The 22,104-nt window shown below is 34.4% G+C and overlaps 1 protein-coding gene across 8 annotated transcripts in view; it reads left to right on the top strand.

Moving 5' to 3' along the window:
* The window catches only part of Zmym4 (zinc finger MYM-type containing 4), a 115,321-nt gene that overhangs the window by 34,112 nt on the left and 59,105 nt on the right, over nt 1-22,104 (top strand). For 4 of the 8 annotated variants that reach the window (XM_033767706.1, XM_033767705.1, XM_010645242.3 and 1 more), the window contains exons 2-6: nt 7,876-8,400; nt 10,168-10,229; nt 10,567-10,737; nt 17,971-18,055; nt 18,297-18,552. In XM_033767706.1, coding sequence (XP_033623597.1) covers nt 7,887-8,400; nt 10,168-10,229; nt 10,567-10,737; nt 17,971-18,055; nt 18,297-18,552 — 1,088 coding nt within the window. In that variant the 5' untranslated portion in view covers nt 7,876-7,886. Of the gene's footprint in view, nt 1-2,406; nt 2,625-7,438; nt 7,504-7,875; nt 8,401-8,703; nt 8,727-10,167; nt 10,230-10,566; nt 10,738-17,970; nt 18,056-18,296; nt 18,553-22,104 lie in introns of those variants that run through there. The other 4 variants (XM_010645244.3, XM_010645243.3, XM_033767707.1 and 1 more) reach the window with 4 other exon arrangements.

The raw sequence follows: 22,104 nt of genomic DNA, 5'->3' as shown, positions 1-22,104 counted from the left end.
TTTTTTTTTTTTTTTTTTGCTGGATTTTTTTTTTTGGGTGGGGTGGTAATTTGAGATAGACAGGGTCTCAATATGTAGCCCGGGCTAGCCTCAAACTCATGGCAATCTTCCTGCCTTAGCCTCTGGAGTGGTGGTCTACTGAATTTTTAAATGTTGAAGTAGTTTAGGATTCTGCTTTTTACCATCTGTTGTGAAACAAGTCACTATGTGGTATTCACCAGTCTCGTGAGTTTGAGTACCAACTCTTTTTTGGTACCGGGGATCGAACTCTGGTCCTTGTGCTTGTGAGGCAGGTGGCGGAACCACTGAGCTAAATCCCCGGCTGAGTACCAACTCTTAATTGATGAATTCCAAATTTCTTATTACTTGGCAAGATTCCTCACCCCCACCCCCTGTTTGTTTGGCAGGTGTTCTATCATTAGACTACATCCTCAGGCTTTTTTTTTTGGTACCAGAGATCAAACTTGGGTCCTTAGGCTTTCAAAGCAGGTGGCAGAAACCACTGAGCTAAATCCCTGGCCAAGGCCCCTTTTTTTTTTTTGAGACAAGGTCTCACTGTGTAGTCCAGGCTGGCCTTGAATTTAACATGTAGCCTAAGCTGACCTCAAACTTATTATCCTCTTGCCTCAGTTTCCCAAGCCCTGGGATTCCAGAAATGTACCACCACTCTTCTTTATTGTTTTTTGTTTTTTTTTTCAGTATTGGGGATCAAACTATGGACCTTGTGCTTGCCAGGCAGGTATGGCACCACTGAGCTAGGTCCAGCCCTTTTCAGACCTTTTTTAAACTAAATTTTATTTTGAGACATAGTTTTGCTAAATTGCCCAGGCTAACCTTGAGAACCCATACTCGTATTGCTTCTGCCTTCAGGAGCTTGGATTTCAGGGTTGTGCCACCACAGCCAGCATTCAGAGTCTCATCTTTGATTACAGGCTTATGTATCCCACTCTGCCTGCCTTCATGATACCTCCATTTATAGGTTTATTAAGATACCAAATTAATATGCCTAAATATTATTCCTACTCTTTTTATTCTAATCATCCTTTAGTGTTCTTATCTCAAGAAATGATACCTTGTTGTACTGTTCTTTCATATCTAGCATTTCATATATCAGAAAAGGTTGGCACCGGGTAATCCCAGCACTCAGGAGGCTGAGGCAGGAGGATCGCTGTGAATTTGAGACCAGCCTAGGCTGCATAGTGAGTTCCAGGTCAGTCTCAACTACACAGTGAGACCCTGTCTCAAAAAGAAGTTCTCTGTCTTCTAAATACTGTGTATCCAAATTTGACCACCTCTTATATATGTTATTACCCTGGCCCCGTTTTTCCTTGAGTTACTGTGTAGTTTTTCTGACTAGCTTTTCTGTTCCCATTCTTCACCATATTATAACATTTAACACTCTACAGTATACAAAAGCCAGATACAAAACATAAAGCATGTTATCTTACTCCAGGATCTTTATGACGTCCTTTCACACTTAAATACACTTTTTTTTTTTTTGGTACTGGAGATTGAATGTACAGTTTTTTCTGTTGCATACAAATACCTAATAGTTTTATCTTTTCTGTCTCCTGAGTTATTAGCACACTCAGTTATAGCATACTGTTCTTGTTTTTTTTTTTCAGATATCCTATGCATGTGCATATACAGTGCTGGGCCGTTAAAACCCCGTACCCCCAGTTCTTAAGTGGGTTCTTAGGCTGGATCTAGGAACCAACCACAAACAAGAGTGATTAAGAAGAACTAAGCATACAAGTTTTAATTATTTTACATGTAAATGGGAAACTTCAGAAGAGGTTGAAGTCTGAAGAAATGATCAGAGCAAGGATGCTTTTGTAGTCTTTTGGCATAGAACAGTACTATTTATTTATTTATTTATTTATCAATCAGTATCCGTGATTGCACTCAAGACCTTGCACTTGCAAGGCAGGCCCAGTGCCACTGAGCTAAATCCCTAGCCCATAGAACAAAACATTTGTGAAGGAATGAAAGAACAAGTGGACAAGGGTAGTAAATTCTAGGAATGTCGCAAAAAATATATGGAAAGTGTATGATGGTAGTGGTACCTTAGGGGTTACTCTGATGACTTTATTTATTCAGGTTATTTAGAGCCCCATTTTCTAGTCTGTGGTGCTAAAGCCTATTTTGTCTCCATAGTACATGGAGTCACCCTCCAGAAGAAAGACTCTTCAGGCTTGATGCACGTGTGAAAAGACAAGCCAAACAACCCTTCCTATAGTTAAAGTTCCTCATGTGATTTCAGTTCAAAATCCTAAGTTTACTAATTCAGTGTTTTGTTTTGTTTTTCTGAGACAGGATCACGCTGTGTAATTTTCAGACTGGCTTTGAACTCACTATGTAGCCCAGGCTGTCCTTGAACTCATGGCAATCCTGCCTCAGCCTCCTGAGTGCTAGGATTACAGAAGTGCATCACCACACCTGCCTTCAGCATATTTTGTGATGGCATATTTTTAACTCTGTAGTGTAAAAAAGCCGGGAATCTTCTCTGAGACATTTTTGCTTTCAAGTGTTTTTGCTACTGTGACTATGGGGTTGTTTTATTCATAGATACAGTCCTTGTGAAACAAGATAATTTCCTTCATTTGGTTATATGGACCACTAAGGTAAGAAAAATTCTCTTGCAGTCAATAGAACTAGTACATTTTAGTTATATTAGATTTTATTGTTTGATAACATCACAAAATAAATGTTTTATTAGAAATCAACATCTCTAAGAAAACTTTAAATATGCAGTGCATAGTCAAATATTTTAAACATTTTAAATAGGTAATATGTGTGCACTTTATGTTTGAAAAATGTTTCTTCCAGTCATCCATTTTTGCTTCTCATAGAAAACCAATAAAAGACTTTTAAATGTAGCAATAGTTTTTTATGTGTACATAATATGTTATGTATATGTTATGCTTCCTCAGTTGATCTTAGGAACATATAAACCATACTTTTAAGTAATATAATATTGTGGTTTAGGTGTGCAAGTACTGTAATTAATGTAACCTCAGTAGCCTTGTACTAGTAGTAATCCTGCAGTGCTGGGATTATAGGCATTCACCATGCTTCGCCTGCAGGGTAAATCTTAAAAGTATTGTTAGTATGTACATTCAGGGCATCATAAATACTTTGTAACTTCTCTTTATTAGTTTTGGACTAGTTTATGTTCCAATATTTTTTTGCGGGAAGGATACCGGGCATTGAACTCAGGTCTTTGCGCTTGTGAGGCATCTGGCAGAAGCACTGAGCTAAATCCCTGGCCCTCAACTAGTAATTTTTGACAATAAGGGTTGCCAAATATTTTTTGTTAAGGATCAGAAGTAAGTATTTGCTACTCTGTATCCCACATATGGTTTCTTCCACAACTCCTAAATATAATTTTTGGTCTTGGACCACAGTTAGCTAATTTTAGCTTGTAGCATTGTTGAAAGAGTCATCAGAACTTTTTTGTCATTACCAACATCTGAACATGGTATCTCATTGTATTATTGATTTGCATTTCTCTTTTTACGCTTGGCATTACCCTGCTTGTAAAATGTATATTTAAACTCTTTGTATTTGGTTGGTTATCTGATTTCTTTATTGAACATTGAGTCTCTCTATTAAGGATATTACCCTTTGTGTGTAGTGCAGTGCAATCTTTTCAGTCTCTATCTCTTGATGTAGTTTGCTTCTCCTCAGGAATTTTTATAGTCACATTTGATGTTTTATATTTTTATTTCAATTATTATTTTTGTCTGAATTTTGTCATTAGAAAGGCTCATGTTTTACTATATGACTGAAAAATAATTGCTCTGCCATAAAGAAGGACAAACTTAAGACATATCTAGGTTAATGGATGTACTTTTGAACCACACTCCAGTGAAATAAATTGGACACACATGTTAAAATATCATATTGTTTTTCTTGAATGAGAAACCAAAAGGGTAAATAAGGACCAAAATGTATAAAAGATATTGGGAAATAGGAAGAAAATATTCAAATGGAAAAGGGAACAAGGGAGGAGGAAGGGAAGAAGGGAAAAGCAAAAAAAACAATAGAAAGGAAAGGAATGGAAACAAAGCTTTTGTAAATAAGGGGAAGAAGGATAGAAAGGAGGGGAGGAGAATGTGGAAATAAAGAATCAATGTATATTATGTACATGTACAAATTCTCTGTGATCAATGTGATCATTACGTATATCTAAGGTGTACCAATAAAATTAATTTCAAAATAATTCTTCGGTGGCTTAAAACAGTTTTTTTAACCATCTAAACTTGGATACATCTGGAAGTTATTTTGGTATGAATTAAGGTATTTCTTGGTAGCTATCTCTTTCCCACACTATATTCTGGATTTTTAATGTAGAGATATGAAAAGTTGCATATAGTATTACTCTTTTTGTAGTCAATATAGCTTAAACTGCTCACCATTCAAGATGAAATAGTTACAGAGGATTTGCTGAGTGGCCTTCCTGTAAGGATAAAATGTTGACTAGGAAAGGCTGTAATCCTTACCTTTAAGTGCTAACAGTCTAGTAGAATATGTTTGTGTGTGTGTGTGTGTATGTGTGTTTATGTGTTTGTTTACACTGTGCTTCTGTATATTTTCTCCTGAATCTTATCTCTATGAGTATTTTCAAATAAAAAGAATAATTGAAATAAGACAGCGTTTGTAATACTATACTTTACCCCACCTTCCCTCCTCTTGTGAGGTATGGTTTGAGAAAGCAAGTTACAGATATGCTAATACTTTACCTGTAAGTCATTAAAAAATTTTTTTGTTTGTTCACTTCCTTCCCAACACCCCTACTGGGTATTAAACACATTGGGTGTTGAATACTGGATATTTTCACTGAACTGCCTCTCCAACACCCTCACCCTCTTTTTAAAGTTTTTAAAAAATGTAATATAGGATTTCACTAAGTTGCTGATTGCCCAGCCAGGGTGGACTTGAGATTCTCCCTTTCCAGGCTCCTGGAGTATCTGGATTACATGGCATGTAGTATCACACATGACATATCCTCCAAAATTTCAGCGTCTTATGTTCTGTTGTCTGACCTGATTATTTTAGAAAATAAGCAAGAGTGATTGTTCCAAATCTGTTATTTTCTCTACACTTATTATTAAGCATTCTTTTTTTTTTTTAATGAGAAAGACCCTTCTCTCTCACTCTGACATCATATGAACTCAGATTTTTATTTGTCCATCATTACACAGTTTTCTTCTGTTTCACATTTTTCTAGCTCTTGAGAAACAGGAATTGTTACCATTTTTTTCCAATCATTTTATCCTTAACATCTAACATAATATTTAGCACAGAATACATGCTGAAAGAGTGAATTAGTACATAAGCATTGGGGAGCTGTTGTCAGGTCTTACTGGCAGGTGTATGGAATGAATTTTTTTTTTTTTTGGAAGAGTCTTGCTATGTAATTCAAGCTGGCTCTGAACTCACTGTGTAGCCTGGGCTAGCCTCGAAGTCACAGTGATCCTTCTGCCTCAGCCTCTTGAGTGCTGGGATTACAGACGTGTGCCACCCTGCCCAGCTGATTTCTATATTGGTGTCTCTATGAAGAGGACAATTTGAGGAACTCTTACATGTAGACTCTATAGTTAGGACTTAATTACAAATAGCAAACAAAAAGAGGAATTAATTGGATCATGGCATCTCTGCAAGGGTTGAAAAACCAATCACACGAATGTTTATCTGAACCTTGGGAACAGATTTAAAAAAACAAGGATTCCAATGCCATAAATATTTTTACTTCTTCCTTCACTCTGTTTTTCATTATTCCAGTTTGCCTTTTTGTGGAGCAATTAAATATGGTTTAGGCATAGAGTTTGTTTGTTTTTGTTTTTTGTTTTTTGAAACAGGGTCTCACTATGTAGTTGAGACCAACCCTGGAACTCACTATGTAGCCCAAGCTGGTCTTGAACTCAGAGCAGTCCTCCTGCCTCAGCCTTCCAAGTGCTGGGATTACAGGCTTGCGCCACCACGCCTGGCTTAGGCATAGAGTTTGTAAGAATATATTTATCTCCTAGATACTTATATCAATTTAGTGCATTGATAAAGATATTGCACTCGTACAGCAAGAGAATTGGAATACTTCTTTTTTCTGTCTTGTGCAACTGCTGCTTTAGTGAATCTATTAAATATGGTTTAGGCAAAGAGTTTGTAAGAATATATTTATTTCCTAGATACGAATATCAGTTTAGTGCATTGAAAAAGGTATTGCACTCATACAGGAAGAGAATTGGAATACTTTTTTCTATCTTGAGCAACTGCTGCTTTAGTGAATCTGCTAATAAGTGAAGAAATTAGAAGACATGTATGTTTGGAGTGGGTGCATGATGAGTTTGACTTTAGAGATTTATTTATTTATTTTTTTTTGCTACCCAGATCAAACTCAGGGCCTTGAGTTTAACAAGGCAGGCAGTGGAACTACTGAGCTAAATCCCTGGCCCCAAGTTTAGAGATTTTATGTATGTATGTGTGTATGTATGTATGTATGATGTTGGTACCGGGGATCGAATTCTAGTCCTTGCACCATTGAGCTAAATCCCTGGCCCAAGTTTAGAGACTTAAATTGAGGTTTCCTACAGACTTATAAGAGGTAGTAGCTGAATGTAGATATCTGAATTTTGAAAGAAAGTTCTGAGCCAAAATGATCAGAACATCAGTAGCGCAAGTTGTGGATATTCATGGCTAAAATCATTTAGTGTGAATATAAAATAAAAGAACTAGAATCCTGGAGAAAAGCTGATATTGAAACTATTTAACAGTGGAAGTGGAGTGTAAAATAATGGGCAAGTTACAAAAGTAGGAAGAAATAATAGTGCAAAGAAATTTTACCCTGGAGGGGGGGCATGCCACATAAAGATTGAATAAGTCAATTGGCCTGGACTCTGATGTTGTTAATAAGAGTCGTTTCAGTGTGAAGTTGGAACTGATTATATTAATTTCAAAGAACTAATCATTAGGAGGCAAAACAAAAAAATAGTGTAGATGTTTTTGTTTCTAAAAGTTTGAAAGGAAAAGAATGAAAGTGGTATACTAGGGCTTGAATTTTTTTATGTTTGGAGTGGAAAAGACTTTAGTATATAGTTAGAGCAGTAAGCAGTTTTTCAAAAAATTTTAGGATAGTTAAATTTTATTTAGTTTAAATACTCTTTAAACATTAGCTGCTGCTGCTGCTGCTGCTTTTTTTGTTTTTTGTGGTACCGGGAATTGAACTCGGGACCTTGTGCTTGCGAGGCAAGCGGCAGAACCATTGAGCTAAATCCCCAGCCCTAAACATTAACTTGTTTAAGTTTGTAGTGGTGTTAGTGCAGAGAAAGTGGGATTTATGAGACCTAACACATAGGTTTTATGAATATTTTGGGCTCATCTACCCAGAATAGTCATTATAAAATTATAATTATCACTTTTATATTACCTTCTGTTTCAGTCACTGCTTTAATAGGCCTTTTGTACATAACTGTTATTAATCCTCACCACAGATTAATCTCCAAGGTGAGTATTATTCAGTTTTATGTGTAGATTTTCAAGAATTTCCTCCCCCAGAATCATAGATTTTTAAGGATCATGCTGTTCTTTTAACACAGATATGTTTGATTCTGAGATTGGTGCTCTCTTCTCTACATCTTCTTGACTTCCTTTCTGGCCTAAAGTTTTCCAAGTTTTGGCTCCCCATTTCCTTAACTGTCAGCTGAGGGATAGTCATATCTGTCACATCTAAATCTAAATGTTAAATGAATACTATGATGATATTATCAATATTTTATTTGAAAAGAAAAAATATATTTGGTTAAGTACCAGACAGACCTTATGATTGCGGTCATCTTTAGCACTATCATTTGTCTAAACAGTATTTTGCTTTTTAAGGTGGTGGTATCATGGATACAGAAATGTCTGAAGATATAGACCACAACCTAACTCCTACCCTTGACAGCATGTCTTATGGAATGCCGAATCAAACAGGATCTGAAAATTCATTGCTGGATGAAGATGATTATTTTTTGAACTCTGGGGATCTTGCAGGAATTCCAGTCGTTGGTAGTGACAATGAGGATGAACAGGATTTTAGTTCAAAGGAGAATCTTGTTTCTTCAATTCATACTGATGATAGCTTGGAAGTAGAGAGAAGAGTCACACAGCATGAATCAGACAATGAAAATGAAATACAAATTCAAAATAAATTAAAAAAAGACTTTCCTAAACAGTTTGATCAGGTTTCTGTCTTTAAGTCAATACGGAAAGATTTTAGTCTAGTAAGAGAAAACAGCAAAGAGACATTTTCTGGAAAGGAGAAAAATAGAGACCTAACTTATCATGAACGTGAAAAACGGTTGGATAAACCGCATAAAGATTTGGATTCAAGGTTGAAAAGCAGTTATTTTGATAAAGCAGGTAATAATTGTTGGAACAGAACCTTAAAACACAATAACAGAGTACTGATAATACAGCTTTTTATTACTTTTGATGTTAAGTGAAATATCAACAGTTAAATTCATTGTAAGCTTGTCATTTTTCTTTTATCCTTGTTCTTTGCAGAGTGACTGAATTTCTCCCAGTAACTTTTGGTAATGGTATAAATGGTTGAAAAATAGCTCTAAGCCTCATTTCTCCCTTCCCTGGTTGCAATATTTTGATGAGAAGGCAAGATACTCGAATCACCTGTTCATTTTCTTTGGTTGAACATTGGAACCTGAAGTTGGATTTAACTTCTTTGTGCTGTAAGCACTAATTCAAACTGCTGTCCCACGAATAAGTCTAAATTAGGGAAATTTTTAAAAACACGTATATTTTATGTTTTAGAAGTTTCTTGAGGCTTTTGAGCCTCTTTGTCCAGTATACCATACTTTATAGCTCTAGTTCCATTCTTGAATATATCACATATTTTCTTCTGTGTCTTCCTTTCTTATGTTTTGTTTGCCTGTATGTCATTTTCTCTTTCTGTGTATAAACTTGGAAAAATATTTATCTAATAATACCTAACTCATAACCCCTCCTACTTTGTAGTCTTTCCTAACCACTCTAAATCAAGATGGTTTCCTTATCTATAATTCCATAGCATTTTGTTTATGCCTCACATTTACCGTACTTGTCATTATTGTTTTGCCTTATCTCCTAGTATAGGAATTTCTTGAGGGCAGATTGTATCTTTAATTCATCTTTCTATTCATCGGGCCTAACATGGTATAGTGAAAATTGTAATCTGTTCACTTTTTGTTTTTTTGAGACAGGGTCTTGCAATGTAGTAAAGGTCAGTCTCGAACCTGCTGGGTAGCCCAGGCTTGCCTCCAACTTGTGATCCTCCTCCCTTAGCCTCTTGAGTGCTGGGATTATAGGTGTGTACTACCAAGCCAGGCTCAGATGTTAAAGGGATGTAAAGGAGAGGAAGTGTACTATACCAATTCTTATATTTCTTTTGACAACACTAGGAAAGACTAGAAAGAACAAAGCATTATAGTTAAAAAGTACAGCTGTTTTGAGTATACATTATGTAGAAGCCTATGCCAGGATGTATTTTCTTCTATATATTGTCCAGTCTGTATTTTTATTACCCCTAGAAAGTATTTCAAAAGTTAGGGAAGTCTTTTGTTCTGAAGGAACATAGTATCTAACAGAAGGGACACATAAGTTAAATAGAAGAGTCAGTGACCAGTTTAATAGCATATAAGATTTATAATTTAAAAAATGGTAGCAGGATTTGTCATAAGGCAGTACGAGATTTCTTTCAGATACTGGAACCAGTGTGTTTTATGTATCCTTAGGAGAGAGGTAAATTTTAAATTAGTAAATAGGGACTATTTGTAGAGGATAGGTGAATTTTGATCTGAGCAGAGTCTAGAAAACTGTCTAAACATTAGGATAGAGTAGACTTGGTGTAGAAGTAGCAAAAAGAACAAGTGATTTTCAGAGGGTAGTGAATAAAGTTACCAGTTTATATTTGAACAAGCAAAAGATACGAAGTAAGTCTAAGAGGTAGGTAAGCCAATATTGTGCCGAACTTTGAGCAAAACCACCTTCTGGGTGTTTTTTGGGACTTGATTCACTCTAATGAGCATCTGTGTTGGAGGAGAGAGGTGATGAACAAATGATAGCTTTCTAGGTCACTCTATAAAATTTGTTATTCATATACATATGTTTGTTTGTTTGTTTTTCTTTCAATAGCTAATCAAGTTGAAGAAACATTACATACCCATTTACCACAAACCCCAGAAACAAACTTTAGGGTAAGTTTTCAGTGTGTATGTAGATTGCTGTTACCTGTGGCAAGTGTCAAAGTTTTTATGTCACTTTCTAAACTCTATGTGTTAGGTAGAGTGCTGGATTTTTTTTTTTTTTAAATTTGCTTTATTTGAGCAGGATGTCTTTGAAGACATTCTAAGAAACCTCGGCTCTTAGGTTCTTTATTTGTACTTGATATCTTAGATCAGTAGCACATTTAGCCATAGGGACTTTAGTGAATGTCCACAGAGTTCATTACCAATGAGGTTTTCTTTGGGTTAAGCCTGAAGAGGAATAATTTTTAAATTTGAATACTTATTAATCCTTTATATTGTGTTTTAGGATTCCAGCTACCCATTTGCCAATAAAGAATCCATTGGTTCGGAACTGGGGAATTCCTTTGCATCAAATATTAGAATTAAAGAAGAACCTTTGGATGATGAGTATGACAAAGCAATGGCATCACAGCAGGGACTACTAGACAAAATTAAAGATGAACCTGAAAATGCTCAAGTAAACATTTCACCTTTTTTTTTTTAAACTCTTTCTTTTTGTTTACACATTGAATTACTCATTTGAGAGAGGAGGTGCTTAAGAAGTGAAGTAGTTTGTTGACAGGTTGAAAGGAGACGTTAAAGGAGATTGAGGCAACTTGAATTGTTTTGCAAGGTATTAACAAGAATTATGAAATTTTTCCTGAGTAGTAATTAAGGCTTTTTTAATCATCCTTATTTCTTCATACCACTGAGTTTTCAGTGCAGGATTAAGGAAATGGTGAGTCTTCAAAGATGTGAGATTGATACAGTTATAGCTGACGGGTTATAGCTTCAGTTATAACTGAAGGGGTTATGGGGCATTTATAGGATTTATAGGTTTATCCTGTGAGTCGGTATAGAATGACAAGCCCTTTTTGCAGTTACTGCTAATGAGGTACAGGTTAGGTGTGGATTTTAATTTTTCAGGAGGGGTTACTGGACAGATTATCTTAGGAAGGCTTGTTTGAAGAACCAGTTTGTTGGGTTAGTGGGTAAAAGGTAAGGGAGGCTTTGTAGACTATACATAATTCCAAATTTTAGGCTTTTGAGTAGTATGGGTAAAGGTAGAGTTCTGCTATTTCAGGATTGCTCTGGAGGTAAGTCATAGGGATCCTGTAGCTGTGAAGTCATAGCTAAATTATCCTTGTAGGTAATCACATTGCAGTGATTGGATTAGAAGAAAGTTGTATCAGATGCTATAATTATTTTGAAATGTATGAAGGAGTCTGAGGGATGACTACATGGTAGTGTTTTTTTGGTACTGGAGATCGAACTGCTTGCAAGGCAGGCAGTGATACAACTGAGCTAAATCCCCGGCCCAGGGATGACTACACAATAGCAGCAGTTATTTGAAGGCAGCCCGTGTTTTGTACATGTGGCATGAATTCAGAGGAAGAGAAGTAAAGACAGCATGAATTAGCAATTTCTCTGAAGTAATATTTGATCTGGAGAAAACTTACTTTCTCCTATCTTTCTGTTATATGTATGCTTTGAGGATATTTTCATTCATGTTTCAACTTTAACACCAATAATATCTTATGCCAGATGGTTCTTTGTTAGGAGGGGTTGCCATAGGCATTGGAAGATGTTTAGCAGTATTCTTGCCTCTACTTAGTAGATGCCATCAACAACAGTGTCCCCCCTTCAGTTGTAATAAGCAGAAATGTCTCTGATATAGCCACTTGTCTCCTTGGGAGCAAAATCATTTGCTATTGAGAGCTACTGCTTTAGAATAAAGAGGTGAAAAGAAGATAATTATGGAGGTAGATAATTCATATGAGTTAAATTGACACTCATGAAAACAAGCATACTGTGGTGCCCAATAGAAGGTAGATAAATCAGAATAATGATGGTAAAACTGTAGGAGTTCGGTGGAAATGAGTATAGTTCGAACAAAGAAAAAAGAAATACGAAAATATGTGAATAGAAGGTAAATTAAAATTTCACGTTTGTAGAAACAGATAAACAGGAGACGATATCAAAATTAGGAATAAATGTCTGACATCCAGGGAAATTTCATGTTGCAGTTTGTGTTTTAGAACATTACAACCAGTTCAGTATGTAAGGCCAATCAACTCTCTTTACATGCCCCTCTGTGCATGTAGGGAATTTCTTAGAAATCATAGTGCTAGCAGGGTACCAAAGGCATCTCTTTCTTTTGTACATTATCCATTTGACATTTCCTTGGGATGAAAAGTAGTTGTAGTAGACACCAAATACGGTGGCAGTAGAGAGTATTGGTTCCAGTGGCTAGAGAATAAAAATTGGATTAAATGGATGGAAATGCCTATATATTTTGTACTTACTCAGAATTATGAAATGTGTTACAAAATACTAAATATGAAGTTTTATCATGACAATGGGAGAGAACTTCCCCAGAGGCTCAGACCTGATTGATGGGACACTTAAGAACAAAGCAGTAATGTGGGTAGGTTTGGGACATAAGATTCAAAAGCATTCCTTACACAGACCCTACCATAAAGCAGTCCCAGTAGAGTGGGTAAAACTAGATTTTCCCTGAGCATTCCTCTCTGTTGTTAGCTTGACCAATCCTATAGGACCAAACCATTGATAGTTCTCTTAGAAGTCCTTCAGGAGAGCTCCAGTTATGAATTATAGGTACTGATCCGTTCCTCCTCTTACCTTATCTTTTCTTCTCTCAGCTCCTTCTTCCTTTCTCCCTCTACTTTCTAGTCCTCTTCTCTTCCCTACCTTGTCATTGTAGTGTTCTTTTGGGTATTTCTCTCCTACAGTGATTGGAAATCTACTGCATAATGCTTTATTAATTTTAATAATTTCCCATGGGCTAGAAAAGGAGATTGCAGTATGTTTTCTTAGTCTCAGAAATAATATTACTAATCTTTCAAAAAATGCTGATAGATTTTATGGTTGTGATCAGCCTTCACTTTTGACCATTAATTTCTAGTAGCTTTTTCTCATGGTTTAATAAAATAATAATTTTGGCTCTTGGAACCTTTCCAAAACACTTCCTTGGCTTTTCTGTATCCTTAACTTTATTGTTTTACTTTCTGTTCACTTCTGCTCTCTTCTTAATTCTCCTTTTTATGTAATTCCTTTTGGTCTTAGTTACTTTACTTTCATATATGAATCCCTAAAGATGTTGAAGTGTGTGCAAACATATTTAACTTGCTCTGATTATTTCCTAAAGAATAGCTAAATTACAGATTTCTAGGTTGTCGTAGTTCTCTTGCTTCTGTTACTGGTATAACATCATTGGTTTTCCAGTTTTATTTCTTCATTCTAGTTCCTTTATGTGTTACTATAGTATTTTCTGTTGTGACTGTATAGTAACATATGCTTTTATATATGCTATGTTGTTTCATCCCTGTATGAAATAACTGTATATAAGATGGGCTGAGTACAGGATATTTAACCATATGTGTTAGATAAAGGAGCTGAATTTCATAGAAATTAAGTTAATTACTGAAGGCCATATTGGAAAAAGACTGTGGGGCCATGCTCAAGGTTTTATTTAATCTACATTCTTTCTTAATTTTTTAAAATGCCTAAAGAAGGTTTCAAAATAGTAACTTTAAGGAGCCAGAGACCTCCTTTTTCTTTTTTCCTTTATCTATATTTTTGAAAGTTGACACTTAGTAAATATTATGTTAAATTCATTATTCTTTTCTTCTTTCTCAAAATAATAGGATAGCTAGTCTTTCATTGAAATAAATGAATTTAAACAGGAAAGCCAATTACCTAAGTGTCACATTAGTCATTTATGCAAGATTGGAAAGTAGGTGTAGTCATTCAAATATTGGTCCTGTGTTTTATCCATCCATATTGTTAATTTGTAGAATTTCTATTTGTTTCTGAAATACTGTTGGGAGATGCTGATATGGATCTTCCTTTGTGGTAAATGGAAGGAAGGTGAGGATTTTCATAAAGGGTTTTTTATTTTGGCATTTTGTATTTATTTATTTTTTTTGGCTTTGAAAGCTTTTGGGTCATCATCAGTCAGATATTTACTTCTCAGAATATGTTTACCAGTTATTTGCAAATCACCGATTTATATCAAATATTTAGAAAATTAGTTAAAATTTGATAGATACAAACAAGCCAAAACATGCTGCTTTGAAGGATTTATGGGGTGTTCAGAGTACTTAAGATGTATACGTAGTTTACTATAAGTAATGTATGTACTTATGGCATAAATAATATGTCAGAAGTTTGAAATTGTCATTACAGAGAGTAAGAGAGATTAGAGACCATACATTTTAGCTAATGAGTTTTTATTATTTCTGGAATTTCCTAAGATTAAAATTTTTTTGCTGGAAATTTGCTTTAATATACTATATAACAGTGATGGTATATAACAACATATAAGTATATAGAACTTTCAGTGATTCAAACAGCCCATGGTGGCACATGTGCCATAGTTTCGTCACCACTGCTGTATAACAATGTCAGGAGAAGGTAATATTAGAAAGTTTTAAATACATATATTTTTGTCAACAGCATGAATATCTATATAATGACCTTGTTAGATGCCAAAATATGTCTCATGTAATTCATTATACGTTTTTTAATAATAGATACTCTTGATCATAGTGAAGAAATACCTGTTTTATGTCTCATCCCTTTTTTGAGTGTGTGGGGTACCACTGATCGAGCTTCAGTCCTTGTGCTTGCAAGGCAGGCAGCGGAACTACTGAGCTAAATCCCCAGCAAAATACCTATTTTATTTTTTATTTTTTCAGCTTTAATTGAGTTTATTGGTACATTTTAGGGATACAGTACAGTTACATTCATTGTTGGGATCTTGTGCCTCTACATGACAAGTCTTGATTCTCATTTTTTCCCCTTACCCCTACCTATTTTAGATCAGTAGCAGTCATTGAATTTCAAAAGCAAAATTTTGGGCACCTTTGTTAATAATTGCTGAAGGAATGCACATTACTAATGTCAACATTGTTATTTAACTGTTGTTGGATATTTGGCCCAGTAAATGTTAAGAAAATTACAAGAAAAAATAAGTGGAAATTGGAGGTAAAATTACAAATTAGTTGCTGGTAAGGTTCTTTGTTAGAGAACTGACAGACTCATCAAAGGTTAGTGACATACCCAGTTGAAATATAGTATTATAAAATTCAGCAATATTTCTATAAATCAGTTTCCAGTGAGATGATATAATAAAAAAGATATTGTTTCCAGTGGCAACTAAAACACTGTATCAGATAAAAGACATCTTGAATAATTAGAGATCCTTTTTTTTGTGGGGTACTGAGGATTGAATTTGGAACCTTGGGCTTGTGAGACAGACAGCAACACCATTGAGCTAAATCCCCATCCCTGGAGATCCTTTTTTTTTTGGTTCTGGGGATTGAACTCGGGTCCTTGTGCTTGCAAGTCAGTCCACCGAATCGCTGAGCTAAATCCTTAGCTCCTGGAGATCCTTTTTTAAAATGTAAAAAATATTATGATTTCATTTTTTTCTACATTAAAATAAAGATTTGATGTAATTCTGATGAGAATACCATTGGTGAGGTTTTAAAGTTTTGAAGAGTAGTAACAGGCATGCACACACTCATGTATATTGTGTATATATTCTATAAAATAATTGGGAGAGGTTGAGCATGGGAAATCAGGTTAAATTGTTAAGCATCCTACAATTTCATTAGGATAGTGTGCTGTCATAAGTAAGACTGAGAATATAGACAGCATAGTCCTGAGGTAGATACTATTTTTAAGAAAGCCAGGGTTGGCAAGTTATCAGTGGCTGGCCAAGCCCAAACTGCCCTATTTAAAAATTTTTTATTTTTCTGCCACTGATTTAGTAAATTTAATTGAAACATTGTCACATTCATTTATTTACATGTTGTCTGGTTGCTTCAGCTCTACCAAGACAGTTGAGTAATTGTGACAGAGACCACATGGCCTACAAAGTCAAAAATATTTACTATCTGGCCCTTTGCAGTTAAAGTTTGCTAACCCTTGGATTGAAGGACTGTATTTTAAATAATGAAACTTATAGTTTTGCTATGGAAGTAAGAGAAATCACAAGGGTAAAGATTGTCAGACTTTATAAAAATGGAAACCTCTACATAAAAATTTTAACTCAGAATACATATTCAGGAAATGTTAATAAATGCTACAGAGGGTTACCTTGTGTTAAGTGGATATGTAATGAACATTAATAACAATTGCAGTTTGAAACAAAATAGGAAGAGACTTAATTAGCCTGTTTCTTAAATTGCTGGGCTATAATTAAGAACAGTTTTGTTGGGGAAAAAAATCTGTCATTGTGTATTAGAAACCTGAACTAGTTACCTTTTTTTTTGTCTAGTAATTAAACTTTAAGAATTAAAGTATAAATATCCACATAGATATTTATTATGGCACTACTTGTTACACTAAATGTAGGAAAACTTTAAATGGAGCAGCCTTGGATTACAGCTATATAATATGTGCTATATAAGGCCTTATTAGAGCCTGAAGCAAAAGCAAAAAAAATAAAAAAATTGTACTGATTGTCTCTAATTAAAATTTTGATATTTTGTTCATCTTAGATATTTGCATAAGTTTTGGTTTTTAAAAATACTGCACTAAATATTATCTTCCTGACATTATTTTGGTGCCCTTAATTTTGTGCTTGAGGGAAGTGTACTCACCTCAGTCATATCCCTGTGCAATTTGATATGCCACTTAAGTAATGAATATTGGTATTTCTCAAGTTTTAGCAGTGTGTCAACAACCCCCACCTCAAAATAGGAGCATGTCTGTGATTCTGCAAAATTTCAGTAAGGAATCTTGTAATATTTTGCAAGCTTTACTGTGTTAAACAATATCTTAAAAGTTAAATCTATTTCTCATTGTTACCACAATGAAATAATATAATTGTAAAAGCAAACGGCATTCAAAATTTGTATTAGAACTCAGTTATGTGATGGTTATTCATGGCTTAAAGTGTGTTTACATGCACTTAAAAATAATTGAAATAATACAATTTAAAAAATGTTCTTTCAGAATTCTCAGACTACTTAGATTTCAGGGGTTCTTGGAGTCCAATCTTAGTTTAGAAACACTGGTTTTTACCAGAAGTTACCTTGGAGTAATATGCAAAATTTCACATTATTCCAGTGAGCAAAACATCAGTTTATATAAGTAGCTTATTATTTAGAATAATTACAAATGTGTATAGAAAGCCTTTGAATAAAGGAGGGGAAAAGACTGGAAAGAAATATACGAAAAGAATAACAATGTTCTTTTGGGATGATGGAACAATGTTTAGAATTTTTTCTATTTATTCAAATTTTCTATAGTAATTGTGTATTACTTTTATAATAAACAGTAACTTTATTTCTGTAATACTAAGGAATTTTCAAAAATAATTTATAAATACCTGGTAGTGCTACAGGCTAATAAAGTAGCTAACTTTTATTTTTTTCCTCTTACTCTCCCAGCATGTGCAAACATATGAAACCTTTATTGGGTTTTTTGGTTTTTTTTTGGTACTGGAGTTCAAAATCGGGTTCTTGCACTTGTGAGTCAGGCAGCAGCATCACTGAGCTAATTCCCCAGCCCAAACCTTTATTCTTAATTATAGTTTACTTACTGTTTTGTGTTTCATTTCTTATTGTGAATATTTGCTGCCTCAATATAGCAATAGTAGAACATCTTGAATATTTGGATTTCTTTACATATTTGTTCTTTTCTCTGTGTATTTACTTATTTATTTTCCTTTTCAAAGGAATATAGTCATGGCCAACAGCAAAAAACTCAAGAGGGGGAACTGAAAATTAGTGCTGTGTTTTCCGTCAGTGGCAGTCCTCTTGGTAAGAAACAGAATTGAATAAGTGAATCCTAGCTTATTCTGACCAACATGAATGAGGAAGTTTCTGCTCATAATAAGAAACTAGGCAGTTCTCTCTGTCCATTTAGAATGCCTTTAAATTGTCCATTGTATAATTACTGTTGAGTTTTAAAATCTAGCTCTAGAAGAAAGAGACTAGATAACTTAAAATGCCTGGTAAAAAGTAAAACATTTTCTTTTTTCAATTTTTTTTTTTTTTAAAGCTCCACAGTTGACTACTGGCTTTCAGCCTTCACTGGCATCATCTGGCATGAATAAAATGCTTCCTTCAGTTCCAGCCACAGCTGTTCGAGTTTCCTGTTCTGGTTGTAAAAAAATCCTCCAGAAGGGGCAAACTGCTTATCAGAGGAAAGGGTCTACTCAGCTTTTCTGCTCTACACTGTGCCTAACTGGATACACAGTTCCACCTGCTCGCCCACCGCCTCCTCTCACCAAGAAAACTTGTTCAAGTTGCTCAAAGTACAGCAGAATTCAGTTATCTTTTTTGTTCTTCTTTTAACATACTTTGTTTTTAGCCTGTGTATTTTTCCCTGCATTTCTGTGTTTTTGAAAAAACCACATATGTAGTAACAACGTGTTGCTGCTTCCGGTCTCTCTGGATGCTAGGTGCTTGGCTTTCTTTTAGCTTTAAAAAATACACCATATATATATTAAGAATTATTTTAAAAATCAACCTTTTTGTCTCAATTGAAATGCTTTATATAAGAAAAAAATACCCATTATCATGGTATTTTCATGGTATTTTATCTTATAGATACATTAGTCCAACAGATATTTGATGTTTCCTGTTTTGTTACACAATTGGAATTTACTATTACTATTCTTAACTTGTAATGACTGCCAGTTTATATATAATTATTATTTTTTTCAGCTCAGTATCTTTGAACTATGTTACAAGGTCCATTACAACATTTAATAACTAAAAGAGTATGACCATATTAAGGTTATTGTGATTTATTTCAGGAATATTAAGGTCATTTTGATGTATTTTGTAAGGTGATTTAGAAACTGTTGAGTACGTCATAAAAAAAGAATTTGTGGCTGGGCGTGGTGGTGCACGCCTATAATCCCAGCACTTGGGAGGTTGAGGCAGGAGGATCGCTGTGAGTTCAAGACCAGCCTGGGCTACATAGTGAGTTCCAGGTCAGTCTCAACTACATAGTGAGACCCTGTCTCAAAAAAAAAAAAAAAAAAAAAAAAAAAAAAAAAAAAAAAAAAAAAAAAAAAAAAAGCCCCCCAAAAGTTTTTTGTTTAATTTCAAGAGATACTGGCTCCTCTTTGCTCAAACCATGAGTTACTATTTTATGTATCAATGTTTATAGTTTTTCACATGGTGATGCCCTTTCTTTGTCCTGAATGATAAAGAGACACTCCGACTTCTGTTTCAACTAACCAAGAAAATTAAATTTGAATATGGTTAGACATTTTTTCCAGAAGTTACTTATATACCACATCCTTCAATATTAAATTTCACTTCTTTGAAACAACTGAAAGAGTAAATTTTGGTTATATTGGGAGTAAAACATATATACCATAATTCTTAAATCAAGATGGAGATTGAACTTTTAGTTTCCAGGGGAAATTCTATTTTTCTTGTAACATTGCTATTTAAAACCATGAAAACAAACTCTTCAACTTTTGGTTTGGTGATTATCTTTTAAGATTATACAGGTTGAACATCCCTAATTTGAAAATTAAAATCCAAAGCACTCTGAAATCTGAAACTTTTAGATTACTGAAATCATATTAAAAAAGATTATGACTTTGGAGCAATTCAGATTTTCAGATTAGAGATTAGTCTATGCAGATATTCCACAATCTTAAAAACTTTGAAATTTGAAGCACTTCTGGTCCCAAGCATTTCGGAAAAGAAATAGCCTGTAATGTATGTACTCTTTGCACAATTTAAGTGGTATCAAATTTTTATCTCTTGGAACTCGGTTTCATGTTTACATGTGGCTAAAAGTCATCTGGAACCATATATATTGATTGATTAAAAAGAAGATTAAGAAATTTCATACCAAGTTTTGTTCAAAAATGAAAAAATTTTAAAGTAGTAAGGTTGGTGTTTTTCTGACTTTAAATTTGAAGAATAAACTCAAGCAGTTTATTATAGTACATGGTGGCTATGGCTGATAATATATTGCATTCCAGAAAAGTTCTGAGGGTGCTTTTGAAGTATTCTCAGTTCAAAATTGGTAGTTCTTTGAGGTGGTGAATCTGTTAATTAGCAAGATGTAGTCATTCCATGATTTACACAATTTAAAACATCATGTTTACATGATAAACAGTTTTATCTGTCAAAATAAAGAGCACACACACACACACACACACACACAAACACACAGAAGCCCATAAGTTAGAAACTTTGCTTCTTTTCCTTTTGTATCTCCTGCTGTAGTAGTACTCCTAGCTTAGTAGATGCTTAAATATTTGTTGAATTAATCACCCTAACCTTTGAAAGCCTGTCCTTACTTTTTATGGCTATGTTTAAGTGACATTAATAATTTCCTTTTTTAAAAGTTTCTATTTTTATTAGTATATTTGTTGTAAATAATTATTACATTCATCATGTGGGATTGCTACACCTACATTTTAATTCCCTTTATGTCCCATTCCTCCTACCCCACTCCCTTTCCACATAGTGTTTTGGCAAATTTAGCTTAATAAAAGTGGAATTCTTTATACTGTTTCAATTATAATACACAATTTAAAAAATGAGTACCTAGTTATATATTATATGTGTCTAACATCTCCATTCCACTGTGTTCATTATGACATTTTATTAAGTCATACTGAAAATTATAATTGATGCAGTTTTGTCTGCTTGTTTTGCTATGAAATAATTTGAATAAGAACTTCTTATGCAATTTTATGTAGTTCTTTTTTTTGTTTATTCTCAGTATTGGGGATTGAACCCAGGGCCTTCACACTGAGTTATATCTCTGGCTCTTTTTTAAACTTATTTTTAATTTTTAAAATTTTGACACAGAGTCTTGCTAAGTTGCTCAGCTTGGCCTCAAGCTTGTAGTCCTTCTAACTCAGCCTCCCAGAGTACTGGTGTTATAGGTATGCACTACCATGCCTAGCTTTAATTCTTACTTTAGGAAATTAGAATTTTCTAAAACTTCAGTGACATTTCTCCTTTCATAGTCTGAGACTTCTTTCAAAGATTTATCAGATGCTTTGATAATTATCACAAGATTCACAGAAGAAGTGTTAAAATGTCTGTCCCCTTTTTATTGATGTTTTGAGACAGTCTCACAATGTTGTCCAAGCTGGCCTCGAAGTCACTTTGTTGCTCAGGGTGGCCTCAAATGAATGCTGATCCTCTTGCCTTAGCCTCCAGAGTGCTGGGATTATAGGCTTGTTCCACCACACCCAGTTTATATATTTTACTCTCTCACATACATATTATTTTCAGCTAAATTTATCATGTCACTTTGGCCTCTGGTATTTGCCATAGCTTTCCATGACAAGTAATTTTTACTTGCATGCCATCTTTTCTGTATCTTGATCTTAGTATAACTCATTGATTCTTTTAAGACTATTTCCGCTAAGCATGACGATGCATGCCTGTGATCCCAGCATTCTGGGAGGTTGAGGTGAGAGGATCACAAGTTTGAGCCCAGCCTAAGCAAGCTGGGGGGTGTAGATCATTGTGAAGGCCCTGGGTTCAGCACCTCCCTGGCCCCCAAATAAAAGACTTTCACCTATCATGTAATGTGTAATGGTTTTATCCATTTCCAAAACTTCGCAATTTTAAAAATGCTATTGATTCTTAACTCTTCGTTCTCTTATTCTTTTATCCTTTTTTATCTTACTCTTTTCCATTTCCCTCTCTGTTCTTTTGGCTACTACTTTTATTATTTTCTTTCACTTTCCATCTCTTTTCACATTGTACGCTTTTCTTTTGTTATTGCTTTCATCTTCAACCACTGATAATTCTAGTTATTAACTACTCTTTCATTTTCTTTCTTTCTTTCTTTCTTTCTTTTTTTTTTTTTTTTT

The sequence above is a fragment of the Fukomys damarensis genome, unplaced genomic scaffold (assembly GCF_012274545.1).
Source record: "Fukomys damarensis isolate Sample0158 unplaced genomic scaffold, DMR_v1.0_HiC HiC_scaffold_23, whole genome shotgun sequence".
In the NCBI taxonomy this organism is placed as follows: Eukaryota; Metazoa; Chordata; class Mammalia; order Rodentia; family Bathyergidae; genus Fukomys; species Fukomys damarensis.
The sequence above is the reverse complement of the archived record's forward strand: the minus strand, read 5'-3'. Positions and strand labels throughout refer to the sequence as shown.